The following is a 12,680-nucleotide window of genomic DNA, read 5'->3' as shown; positions in this document are numbered from 1 at the left end:
GGAGGAGGGGGCAGGCCGTCGTGTTTCCCCGCACCCCTCCCAGCAGCCGCCGGCTTTGGGGCCCCGGTGGGGAGCAGGGGGCTGATTAGCGGAGGAGCAGGGGTGTGGCCAGCGGGGCCCCGGGTAGTGAGTCACACACGCCGCTTGCCCAGTCCCGGGCCGCGAGCGCGGTCCCAGCCTGAGCTGCGCACCGCCCTGGCCCGAAGAGTGTCCCCGGGCTTGGCATGAGGACCCAGGGGTGCCGAGGGAGGGGCTGAAGCCCGGCGCGGTGGTGGAGGAGGGCGGTAAGCGGCGGGCTGGGGCGACTTCCCTGGAGAGAGCGGGTGGGGCTCGGAGTCAGGGCTGGCTCGCCGGCCCACACCGGGACCCCCAGGCCCCGCCTGTACCTGCTCTGAGCTGGCAAAGCGGGCCTGGCTGCATTCCCTGGCAGCCTCTGGGTGAGGGGCTGCACAGCCAGGCGCTGGGGGCCCGTTTCATCCTCCAGCCCCGCTTGGCCCCAGCTGGACTTGAGTCGATCCCTCCCCTGCCCCCCAGTGCAGACTTTTGTGCGAGGCTCCTTCCTGTGGATTCCCCACACCCTCTGCCCCTTGGCCTTGGGGTCCGGGCTGCGCTCTCCAGTCCTGCCCCCTGGCCTGAGCTGCCCCTCGTCCTCTGACCCCATGGGGCTGGTGGCTCCAGTCTTCCCCAGGACCAGCCCGGGATAGAAATGGCATTTCCTCTTGGCCCAGCTACAGCTGTTTTTGTTGTCTGTGTTCTCCAGCGCTTCCTCTGGGGATGGCAGGGAGGGTAACCAGACTCCACGGGACCCCCCGCTTGCCCTCTGTGACACTCACCCTTCTTCCCCTGTCTCTTTGATCTTCTTCCTGTGCTGGTCCCGCCTTCGCGTCCCCAGGACAGAATGACTGAGAACATGAAGGAGTGCCTGGCGCAGACCAAGGCGGCCGTGGGGGATATGGTGACCGTGGTGAAGACAGAGGTCTGCTCCCCACTCCGCGACCAGGAGTATGGCCAGCCCTGGTGAGGCCCTGGTGTGGGGACAGGAGAGGGAGAAGTGGGGAGTCGTCGGGCTGGGTTGGTTGGAGGCCCTGGGGAAGAGTTCCCACTCCTGGCCCACCTTCCTTAACCTGCTCTGGGCAGCTCCTTGGAGCAGAGGGGAGAGCGCAGGCTCTAGAAGGCACGCAAGCAGGGACCCTAGAAGGCCTGGCTGGGTCCAGGTCTCAGATCCTACCTTTTCGCTGTCCCTGCACTGAATGGGCAGCCTGGCTGGGGCTCCTCGGCCCATGCCGCATCCCCGTGGCCTCCTGGCCAGGTCCACGGCTTCTCTGCCCACCAGCCTCCCGCTCTCTGATGGCTTCTTTGCTTTCTCCACTGGCCCCTGGTCTGGCCAGCTCTAGGAGACCAGACCCCTCGTCCATGGAAGTGGAGCCCAAGAAACTGAAGGGGAAGCGTGAGCTCATCATGCCCAAAAGCTTCCAGCAAGTGGACTTCTGGTGTAAGTGGAGCTCGAGGCTGTTCCTGGGTTGCTCCTCCCCCCCCCCCCCCCCGACTCCCACCCTCCACCCCAGCTCTGCTTAGGGAGCTTGCAGCCGTAACTGACCATAGGCGTTCGCCTGTCATGTATCAGACACGGGTCCCGGATTCAGTTTAGCCTCACCATTAACCACTGAGGTGGCTGTTATGGGTCCCATTTTCCAGGTGAGGACACCAGGGCTTGGTGAGGGTTAAGCACCCTGCCTCGGGTCCCACAGGCCACAGAGGCATGGTTGCAGTTCAAACCCAGACCCATCTGACTCCAAAGCTGTGCTTGAAACTTGATACAAAGGTTGCTACTGGCTTCCTTCGCACTGGCAGGCGTGTCCTTTGAGCCCCCGGGGAGGGGAATGGGTTATTACCACTGAAGACTCTGGGGCCTGTGGCTGGCTGGGGCGGAGCCAGGGCCGGGACTCCCGAGTCCCCTGCGGTGGGCTTTTCCCGGCCCGGCCCTGTGCCGTCCTCAGGGTGGGCTTCCCTTCAGCCCCTCAGCCTCTGCCATGGAGGTCCTGCCTCCCTGCAGCAACTGAGGCTCTCTTCGCTCTTTCCGTCCCTTCAGTCTGCGAGTCCTGCCAGGAGTACTTTGTGGATGAGTGTCCGAACCACGGTCCCCCAGTGTTTGTGTCCGACACGCCGGTGCCCGTGGGCATCCCAGACAGGGCTGCCCTCACCATCCCACAGGGCATGGAGGTGGTCAAGGAAGCCAGTGGGGAGAATGACGTGCGATGCATAAATGAGGTCATCCCCAAGGGTCACATCTTCGGCCCCTATGAGGGGCAGATCTCCACCCAGGACAAATCGGCTGGCTTCTTCTCGTGGCTGGTGAGTGTCCCCTGGGCTGTGCAGTGGGAGAGGGTGCTAATGAATATGGAAGGAAGCCAGCAGGGGGAGCCATACGCTGGCCCAGCCAGGCCCAAGAGCTTTTTTTCTGCCATCACTCCGGGATGCGTGCATGATGGATCTTGCTACCCCCTGGCCCTGGCTGAGTGGTTGTGATCCTTGGTGGCCGAGGGCCATGCTAAGGAGCCCGTCAGGCGGTAGTCCGCAGAATCAGGGGTAGGGCTCTAGGGAGCCCGTGGGACCAGCCAGCCGGAGAGAATTCAGGGTGATTTTCTCATGATTCTTCATGTGTGGGTCTGGTAGACCGTTCTGTGAAATGGACCAAGGGTTTACCTCAAGCCCTCCTCCGGAGTGGGTGACTTGGGTCTGGGGGCTGTGGGAATGCAGAGAACGACATTCAGCTAAAAAAGCAGTGATGCCAGCGGCTGGACCGGGTGCCCGAGGAAACGTGGTCCCTGCCCTCGGGGAGTGGACAGTCCGGTGGGGGAGGGACAGGGATTGAACAGGTACGGGCACATGTGATCATTGTTACTGATGGAGGGAAGACGAGACATTCTAGTTGCAGAGGGAGACGGTGGAGTTCATGGTGCTGATGGATTTGGGGCCTGGAGCCCAAGTTCATTACGCCAGCCAGCTTTGCTATTTCCTATCTGGTGTGACCTTGGATGAATCATTTCACTTCTCTGTGCCTGTCCTGTAACAGAATAATCCTAGTTGACGGTGCGACACGATGGGTCAATACTATAGAGTCCTTAGGACCTTCACGCGCCTGCCTTTAGGAAGCATGCAGTGAATATCAGCTATTATTATTGTTGTTTTTGGCCTACTCGAGGGGCTTGGGCGGGATTTCCTCTAGCTTGAGACTTGAAGCATGAGTAGTAGTTAGTGGAAGGGGGGTGGGGGGATGCTGTATTCACACAGGTCGGCTGAGCGAGAGACGCATCTGGCAGGTCCGTGTGGCGACAGCAATGAGCCTGACAGGCAGAGTGGCAGGAAATCAGCAGGAGAGGGAGTCAGGGGCCAGATCACCCTACATTTCATAAGCCAGGGTAAGCTCATGCTCCTTCTGCGGGCCATGGGAACCTCTGAAGATTGTCGGGCAGAGGCGTTACAGAATGGTTAGGTCAGGGTGCAGAACGCAGAATCAGGATGGGTAGGGGCCTTGCTGGGGAGGGGGGGGTGGTTTCAGGTCAGAAAAGATGCTAGTTTCAACTTAGGTGCTACAGGCAGGCACATTTGAGAGAGACTTAGGAGGGAGAATCTCCAGGATTTATTGATGGATGGGACGTGGAGGTAAGGAGGAGGGTATGTAAAGATCTGAAGTGGAAGGGATTATTAGGGACGCCTCTCGAGCATCCAGCTTGAGCAGAGTTGGAGGAAGGTGGGACCGGTAGAGAAGAGCAGGCTAGGGAGTAGGAAGGTCATTTATCAGTCATGAAATAAACCTTTCTTGTGGGTCTCCTTTGTGCTAATCCCTGAACTGGCCTCAGGGATACAGTGATGGGCCAGATCAGACATCAGTTCTGCCCTCATAGAGCTTATTGTGGGGAAGCCGGAATGAATCAAATAATAAGGTAAATAAATGTAAAATTATGGCTCAGGTGATGAAGAGGCAGTGAGGCTAGGAGAGAAGGGAACAACCAGAGGAAGTGATGTGGCCAGAGGTCAAGGAAGACTTCCTGATAGTTGAGCTGTGATTGAAGAAAGAGAATGCCCACCAGATGAACAGGACAGCATGTGCAAAGGCCCTGTGGCGGGTGAGAGTATGGCATGTTTGCGCAACTAGGTCATTGTGCCCGGAGTGGAGCGAACACAGGGGCCTGGAGGGGGAGACAGTCTTGGATGTATAGGGCCCGCTGAGCCAAATTGGGACTTTTGTTCTTTATTTTAAGAACAATGAGAAGTTTATTTATGTTTTGAAAGGGTGACTTTGGCTGCAGGCTGGAGAACAGATTGGGAGCAGGGGGCATGGGTCAAGAATGGATCATTGTCTGAGTAGGGGATGGTGGAGGCTTGGGTTAGGGTGGGGCAGCAACATGAAGAAAGGGTGAACTCGTTTGTGAACTATTTCGGAGATGAGCGGGGTTGACTTGGAAATTGATTGATTGGCCTAAGTAAGGGAGAAGGAATTGGCGAAAACGAGCCCTTCAGTGTCCTGCTCTCAGCAGGTCGGGAAGGTGTCCGTCTCTGAGAAATGGAATATAGGCGGGGCCCGGGTGGAGGGCAAGAGGCAGTTTTAGACTCGGTGACTTTGGAGTGACATCAAGGCACCCAGTGGCCATGGCGACTAGGCAGTCAGCGATACGGGTTCAGAGCTTGGAAAGGAGATTCGGAGATGTCACTTCACGAACCACCTGCACACAGGTATCAGCGGGGCTGGGAGTGCGGAGGGCCGCCCCCAAGGAGAATCGATGGACGAGAGGCGGAGAGGGCCTAGAATGAGCTTTGGGGAACTTCGGTGGTTTAGCCGTCCAGAAGGGGAGCACGATCCTGCAAGGGACACTGAGGAAGTGCACCCTGAGAGGCGGGAAGGCCAGAACGGTCAACAGGGTCAAGTGTTTCTGAGAAGCCAGGCAAGAGAAGGACTTGAAATGGTCCACTGGGCTTATTGCCAGGGAAGTCACCGGCCACTCTAGCAAGAACTGGTACTCCAAGACCGAGGTTCCCGACCTGGGGCAGTTTGCTCCCTTCCTCCCTGCCCTCCCCCCGCCCCCCACCCGGGGGACATTTGGCAATGTCTGGACACATTTTGGGCCATCACAGCTTGGGATGGGGGCTATGCTCCTGGCATCTAGAAGGTAGGGGTCAGGGGTGCTGCTAAACTTTTCGTAATGCAGAAGACAGCCTCCTACAACAAAGAGCGATCTGGTCTCGGGGGTCCAGAGTGCTGTGGTGGAGAAGCCCCGTCAGAGCACCACCCGAAGGGAACCTTGTGAGAAGCCGGGTGACCAGCATAGGCACTTCTTAGAAGCTTGATTAGAGATAAGACAAGTGGAAGAGAGACAGGAGATACGAGGGTTGGCTGCCGGCAGGCACGGGGGTGGGGGACTTTGTTAAGAGAGAGACGTGAACGTGTTTGAAAATCCTGGTGGGAGGGTCCCACTGAAGAGACGGTTGAATATCGAGCAGAGGTGAGGCGTGATGGACAAGCTCTCCTATCGCCCGAGAACGTTCAGATGGAGACGTTGCATATGGAGGGGCGATGGGTCAACATGTCTTCTGTCACTGGAGGGGTACCCTAGAGGCTCGGAGCAGACGGAGGGAAATGAGTACAGTAGGCCAAATAATGGCCCCCTCAAGATGGCCGCATCCTCATCCCCGGATCCTGTATGGATGTCATCTTAGAGGCCAAAAGGGACTTTCAGGCATAATTCAATTAAGGCGCTTGAGGTGGGGAGATTATCTTGGTTTATCGGGGTGGGCCTCGTGGAATTACAAGCATTTTTATGGGAGGGAGGCAGGAGAGTCAGAGTCAGACAAGATTGGAAGATGTTATCCTGCTGGCCTTGAAGATAGAAGAAGGAGCCGGGAGCCAAGGGACTGCAGACAGCTTCTAGAAGCTACAAAAGGCAAGGAAGTAGATTCTTCCCTCAAGCCTCCAGAAGGAACTCAGCCCGCTGCCGACGCCTCGATCTTAGGACTTGTGACCTCTGGAACCGTGACATAATAAACGTGTGGTGTTCGAAAGCCACCGTGTCGTGGCAGTTTGTTAAGCAGCGCTAGAAACTCAGTGCGGTGTCTGGGGGACGTCTGCTAACACGTGCGGAGCTGTGGAGAGAGCTGGCCTGAGACGGGAGAGCGGCAAAGGTGAGTTCGGGGCGGGGGGGGGGGGGAGTCGAGCCGGAGATGCCCGTGAGGTGCTCAGGTGAGCCATCCTGGGGCGCACCGACGCACATGGGTCAGCCGAGGACAGAGGCCTGGGTGTAGGGGACACCAAGCGTGGAAACGGACGCAGCTGAGGCCCCGGGAAGGGACAGGCGGTGGGGACAGGGCTGCAGGGAAGCGTGAGGCCTGAGAGCCGCTGTGTTCAGGCAGCACGGGGGTCTTCGTGTCCTGGGCACAGGCAGTTTCACGGCAGAAGCCACGCTGCTGGGGCCCAAGGCGTGAGCGGGAAGTGAGGAGAGGGAGCCAGCAAGGGGGGCTGGCTTGTTTTCAGAAGTCTGGCCGCCTGTGAGCAACGATTGTATGCCAGCTGTGTGCCACATTCGTCCTCACGGCAGGTTGCTGCCCTTCCGGCCCAGAGGAGGGAACCCGGGACCCAAGAGGTCATTAAGTAGGCAACCCCAGCTCCCACAGCCCACGCGTGGTACGCGGCGGGTTCCTTCAAAGGTAGAGCCTTTCTGCAATGCCAGGCTTTAAGTAACTCCTCCGTGGGGACACGTGGCCGAGAAGGGAGCACTCAGGGAGCTCTGGGGGCATCAGAAACACATGAGGTTTGCCGCCTGTTCTCATGGAGCCTGGGGTCCGGCTACAAGAAGCAGGGACTGAGGTGGATGGGAGGGGAGGAGGCCTATGTCCAGCCGAGTAATACCGAGGCAGAGCATTGTTGGTGATGGTGCTACCACGGAAAGCTATAGGGCCAGGGAGAAGGGGAGCTGGTTTTGACTGGGCGGATCGGAGAGGGGTCTTGAAGGATGGGTAGAAGTTCAGCAGAGGAGAAAATCTAGGGCCATGCCCAGGGAAGGGCTGTCAGGGCCCCCACCTCCCACCATGAGAAGCTGCACTTTGGGACAGCCTGGCTGGGCAAGCTTAGAGTCTCTGAAGGAGGCAGCTTCCCCGGGTTTGTGGCCTGGCCTGGGTCTAGGGTGTGGAGAAAAGGGGGAAGAGGAGGCAGCCCTGGAGTTTGCAGCCTCGTCTTAGACCAGCTCTAGCAGTCAGGAGTGGGCGTGGCCTGCAGCTCAGGGACCAGGGGCCAGCAGTGTTGCTCCCTTGGATGTTCCTAAGGCCTGGGAGCCACGAGTTGTGGCGTATGGATGGGTGCGGGGAGGGAGTGGTTGGAGGCCGCGGGGCCATGCGGAGGCTTTGTGATCCAGTGAGGTGAGAGGTGTCGAAGGCTTGGAGAGAACAGATGTGCAAAATGGTTCAAGAAAGCAGGACCTGTGTGTGTGTGTGTGTGTGTGTGTGTGTGTGTGTCCTCAGTCAGGGCCTCAGTCAGGGAAAAGCCGGAGTGAGGAACAACTGCCAGCTCAGTTGATGGGTTGGCTGAACGGAGGGAGGGCGGAAAAGTGGGGTGAACCACAGCACTGATTTTGGACCAGGATCTGGAAGCCCCCACATCCTAAATAAACCGCATTCATTTGTCAAATCCTGTCTCAAAGCCGTACTTGATGTCCTTTCTTGACCTCCTGCCCGCCTTCAGAAGCTCTGGCCCTCGTCCAACACAACGCATTTCCGTCCACGACTCCTCAGTGTGTGCAGTGTATTCTGGTAGAAGTAACGATGGGGCTCGTGATGAGCGTGGCTGTTTGCGTTTCTTGAGCACCTATGATGTTTCTGGGCCTGTGCTCAGCACTTTACAGCAGACCTCATTTGATGCTAACGTTACCCCTTGTGAAGTGGGTATTCTACCCATTGTACCAACTGAGAAAACTGAGGCCTGGCGAGGAGAAGTTCTCCTGCACAAAACTAAACAGCTGGTGAGCAGCTGAGCTGGGCTTCCAACCCAGTAGTCTGGGCTCCGGAACCCACCCTTTTGTTCTTCCGCCTGGCCCTTCTCCGCCTTCCTTATCTCACCTGTTCCTACCTGCTGGCCTTGGTTGACTTTCTTCTTCTCATCCTTTCTGCCCAGCACTGGTTCCCTCTCCTTCTCCCCTCAACACAGAGGAAAGCTGGTCCCACCGTGCCCCGTGTGGGGACAGGGCCTGCATTCAGATGGACCCAACGTTCATTTCCACTTTGTATCTCTCCATGGCCCGGCCTCTTCTTGCAGGAGTCTTGCCATCACTTCTGGCCGTTTGGGAAAGAACTGCCCTCGTCCTCTGCTTTCTCATCTCACTGGAGATGATAAACTCCATAAATCATTGCCAAGGTTTCCAAGCTGCCCTCAGACACCGAAGGCCGGAGACGATGCTGCATGCGTGAGGTGTTTGGGAGTGCCGTGCAGCCGTGTGGTTTGGTAAAAGGCCGAAGAAAGAGGAAGCCAGCACAGCGTTTTTATTCACATTTTTCACTTACAGCCAGTCTTGTTCCAGAAGGGATTTAAGGTAGCCTAGCAGGATACATAAAATATACCATTATAGCATGTTAAAACTGGGAGAGACAGAAGAAAGAAAAACAAGGGTGGAGACCCTCGGCGGAGCCAGGAAGGAGGCTAAAAATGCATACCACAATGACCCGTATATGCACTTTTAGCTATATGGGGTCTGAATCTGGCAGCCGCTGGGAAAAGGCAAGCCTGGTCTGCTACCAAGGCATTCTTTCCATGTCGTGAACAGTCCCCCAGATAGTTCCTGGGGAGGTCCCCCTTCTGGGTACTGATACCGGACAGAAGGTTTCCCGGCGGTCCTTAAAGAGAGGACACTGTTTGGTGACATTGCTCACCTGCTGTCATGCAGCCTTTCCACCTGCCAGACCCCTACGGTACTGGCTGGGTGGGGGGGAGCAGAGGTGAAATGGTATTTCAAGTGTTTTCCGCTTCAAGTTCCATCATAAAATGGAGATTTATTTTGAAACTTGAAATTGGATGTGCAAAAGCTCGTGACACAGCCTCCAAAACAGAATCCGAAAAGCCCTGAGTGATTGGGACAGATGGAAGCATTAGCAGACGGTTGCAGTGCCTCGAGATGTCAGCGGGAGCAGGCAGGTGTTACCAAGTTTGGGGGAGCTCAGAGAAGGAAAGAATAATGGGCTTGTCCAGGAAGACAAGAAGGGACATTTGAGACAGGTTGCCTTGCGCGCGCGTGTGTGTATGAGCAGATGCTTTTCATGCTTGTTTGTTAATTTCTATTAACTCTTTATTTTGAAATGTTCAAGCTCTGTAGAAAAGCTGTAAGAGGGGCGCCTGGGTGGCTCAGTCGGTTGAGCATCCGACTTCGGCTCAGGTCATGATCTCACGGTCTGTGGGTTCGAGCCCCGCGTTGGGCTCTGTGCTGACAGCTCGGAGCCTGGAGCCTGTTTCAGATTCTGTGTGTCTCCCTCTTTCTCTGACCCTCCCCTGTTCATGCTCTCTCTCTGTCTCAAAAATAAATAAATGTTAAAAAAATAAAAATTAAAAAAAAAGCTGTAAGAATAGTATAATAAACACCCACACACCCAGCATCTAATTCATCCATTGCTAACATTTTATAACAATTGCTTGAATCTCTCTCTCTGTATACCTACAGGCACACGCACACACATACACACACATTCTGTGTTGTTTTGTTTTGTTTTTCTGACCTGTTTGAGATACGGCTATAGACCTCAGGCTTTTGGGCCATGCATTCCCCATCTCTGCCACTCAACTCTGCCACTGCAGGGCGAGAGCTGCCGTAGACCGTGCATAAATGAATGTGTCTGTGCACCAATAAAACTTTATTGATGAACACTGAATGTGCATGTCGTACAATTTCCCTGAAATTGGAATTTCATATAAATTTCGTATAAATGAAATGACATGAAAGAACTTTTTTTCAATCATTAAAAAATGCGAAAACCATGCTTAGCTCACAACTGTCTAGAAATGGGGCCAGGGAGGCGCCTGGATGGCTCACTCGGTTAAGCACCTGATTCTTGATCCCAACTCAGATCTTGATCTCAGCTCAGGTCTCGGTCTTGGGGTCGTGAGTTCAAGCACAGCATGGAGCCTACTTAAAACAAAACAAAACAAAACAAAACAAAACAAAACAAAACCAACAGGTAGGGGGCTGCATTTGAACTCAGTCAGTGGTTTGCCAACAGACCCCTGCCCTACATAACCACAATATAATTATTATATTCAGGAAATTTAACCATGGATACATACAACACTCTGTCAACTGCAATCCTTATTCAGATTTCCCCAATTGCCCTGGAGAAATGGCCTTTACAGTTTGTCCCCCATCTAGGACCCACTCATGCATTTAATTGTCATGTCTCATTAGTCTCCTTTATTCTGTAACAGTTCCCCTGCGTTGTTTTTTTCTTTCAGGATATTGACACTTTTGAGAAGTTCTGGACAGTTGTTAGCAGAATGTTGCACAGTTTAGATTTGTCTGATTGTTTCCTCATGATAGGTTCAGATTATAGATTTTTGGCATGAAGGATGTTGTGTCTTTCTCCCTGTAGGTAGCAGGAAGCTTGTGAGGTCAGTTTGTCTTATCTTTTACCCAGTGGTTTTAGCAACTGTTGATGATTCTTGCCTTTATCAATTATTATTTTTTTTTATTTTTTTCATCTTTATTTATTTTGAGAGAGAGACAGAGTGTGAGCAGGGGAGGAGCTGAGGGGAGGGAGACACAGAATCCGAAGCAGGCTCCAGGCCCCGAGCCGTCAGCACAGAGCCCGATGCGGGGCTCGAACTCACGGACCGTGAGATCATGACCTGAGCCGAAGTCGGATGCTTAACCGACTGAGCCACCCAGGTGCCCCGCCTTTATCAATTATTCTCCATGGTTTAAAATGATTTGCATCCTACATTCTTTATTTACTATGTGACATCCTTCTGCAAAAAGAAAAAAAAAAAAAGTATTCAACTTTCTCCTCCTCCCCATCGCTTGTTTTAGTTATTTTTAGTCCTGGGATGGACTCATGAATCCTTTTTTTTTTTCCTTCAGTGTGTTCCAGTCCATTCCTGTCATTCATTTTGATGTTTCAATTGCCCTAGATTTGGCCAGCGGGAGCCCGTGCAGACGGGCTCCTTTTTCCTATTTTAGTATTTCCCTTACTTTCCAGTGCAAAAAGATGTTCTGGCCATCTCTCCTAAGAGCCCTGATTTGTTTTAGTGGAAATCGTGTTCAGAAATCAAGATCCCTGGGCACTAAGCGTGTGTGGTTGCTACTGGGGTCTCCTTGCTTCTAGGCCTGAGCTAGGATTAGAGGAATGAGTTGCAGGGAGTCAGGGACTGAGGCAACAAGGAATCGCCAGCCGCGGGCACAACATGTACCGAGGTCCAAGGGCACGGGTCATGTGGAGGGGAAAAGGTAACAGGTTAGAGCCGAAGTACAGAGCGTGCTTAGAAGGAAAAGTGGAAGATGATGCCAGAGAGAAGTTGCTTTGCTCATGTTCTGAGATGCTATGCATCTTAAAACACTATCCATTCAATATCAGCTTTTCCAGGAATAAAAGTGTGCACCTCAGTCTTAAGATTCCTCTTACTATCAGAAGCATTAAATGGGCTTGCCTTGTATAACTTTTATAGATGCTGGTCGTTTGGTTATCGAACCACAAAGCAAACCAAAGATTCCCACCCCCCCCCCCCCCCCACCAATATGTGATCTGCCGGTGAACCCACTTTGGCTCGAACTGTCTGTAATTCTCAAGATCTATTATTTTGGAATACAAGTAGAGCATGGAACACTGCTCTGAATAATGCACTGAAGGGCCGCCCGTGTTACTCCAAGTGGCAAGATCTCATTTCTTCTTATGGATGAGTAATATCCCGTCGTATATCCACACCACATCGTGTTGAGCCCCTTATCTGTCGATGGCCGCTTGGGCTCCTTCCACGTCTTGGCTCTTGTAAATCATGCTGCAACTATCTCTTCACATCAGGTGTTTTCATTTCCTTCTGATAAATGCCCAGGAGTGGGATTGCTGGACCACGGGGTAGTTCTCTTTTTAAGTTTTTGGCGACCCTCCATGCTGTTTTTCCATGTTGGCTGCACCTGTGTCCGTTCCCAAAGCAATGCACGGGTTCCCTTTTCTCGACTTCCTGGCCAGTCCTTGTCACCTCTCGTCTTTTTGAGCACAGTCCTTCCAACAGGCATGAGGGGATATCACATTGTGGTTTTGATTTGCATGTCCCCGATGGCTGGTGAAGCCGAGTACCTTTTCCTGTACCTGTCGGTCAGGTGACATTTAAGGTTCGTGGGGTCCCAATGTGACGTTAATTTCACTCTGATGTTGTTTAAAAAGGTTTAAGCAGAGAGCTAGGGGAAACATATCTTACAGCTTTGAAACAGCTGTAAATCCAACACAGACTTGCAAATATCAAATGAACAGACCTATGCAAACACGCGTAACTCAAATGAGTGACATCATCGTTATATGTGCGACGATGTTGTTTATTGAACCGAAATCGCTGTTTCCAGGGTGACCGTGGTAATGACTACAAACACCCAGGTTCTTTGGCATTTGGTATGTCTGTGCTTTCGTGTGCTTTCGTGCGTTTCGTGTGTCAGTGCAGTGGCCTT

The 12,680-nt window shown here is 53.7% G+C and overlaps 1 protein-coding gene across 2 annotated transcripts in view; it reads left to right on the top strand.

The window, feature by feature from the left end:
• The first annotated feature begins 835 nt into the window (after nucleotides 1-835).
• PRDM11 (PR/SET domain 11) overlaps nucleotides 836-12,680 on the top strand; it is a 47,508-nt gene continuing 35,663 nt past the window's right edge. For both annotated transcript variants that reach the window (XM_049647728.1, XM_049647732.1), the window contains exons 1-3: nucleotides 836-1,017; nucleotides 1,389-1,492; nucleotides 2,090-2,352. In XM_049647728.1, the coding sequence (XP_049503685.1) occupies nucleotides 899-1,017; nucleotides 1,389-1,492; nucleotides 2,090-2,352 (486 nt within the window). In that variant the 5' untranslated portion in view covers nucleotides 836-898. The remainder of the gene's footprint in view (nucleotides 1,018-1,388; nucleotides 1,493-2,089; nucleotides 2,353-12,680) is intronic.

The sequence above is a fragment of the Panthera uncia genome, chromosome D1 (genome assembly GCF_023721935.1).
Source record: "Panthera uncia isolate 11264 chromosome D1, Puncia_PCG_1.0, whole genome shotgun sequence".
In the NCBI taxonomy this organism is placed as follows: Eukaryota; Metazoa; Chordata; class Mammalia; order Carnivora; family Felidae; genus Panthera; species Panthera uncia.
Note: the sequence above shows the minus strand (reverse complement) of the source record. Positions and strands in the feature narration are given on the sequence as shown.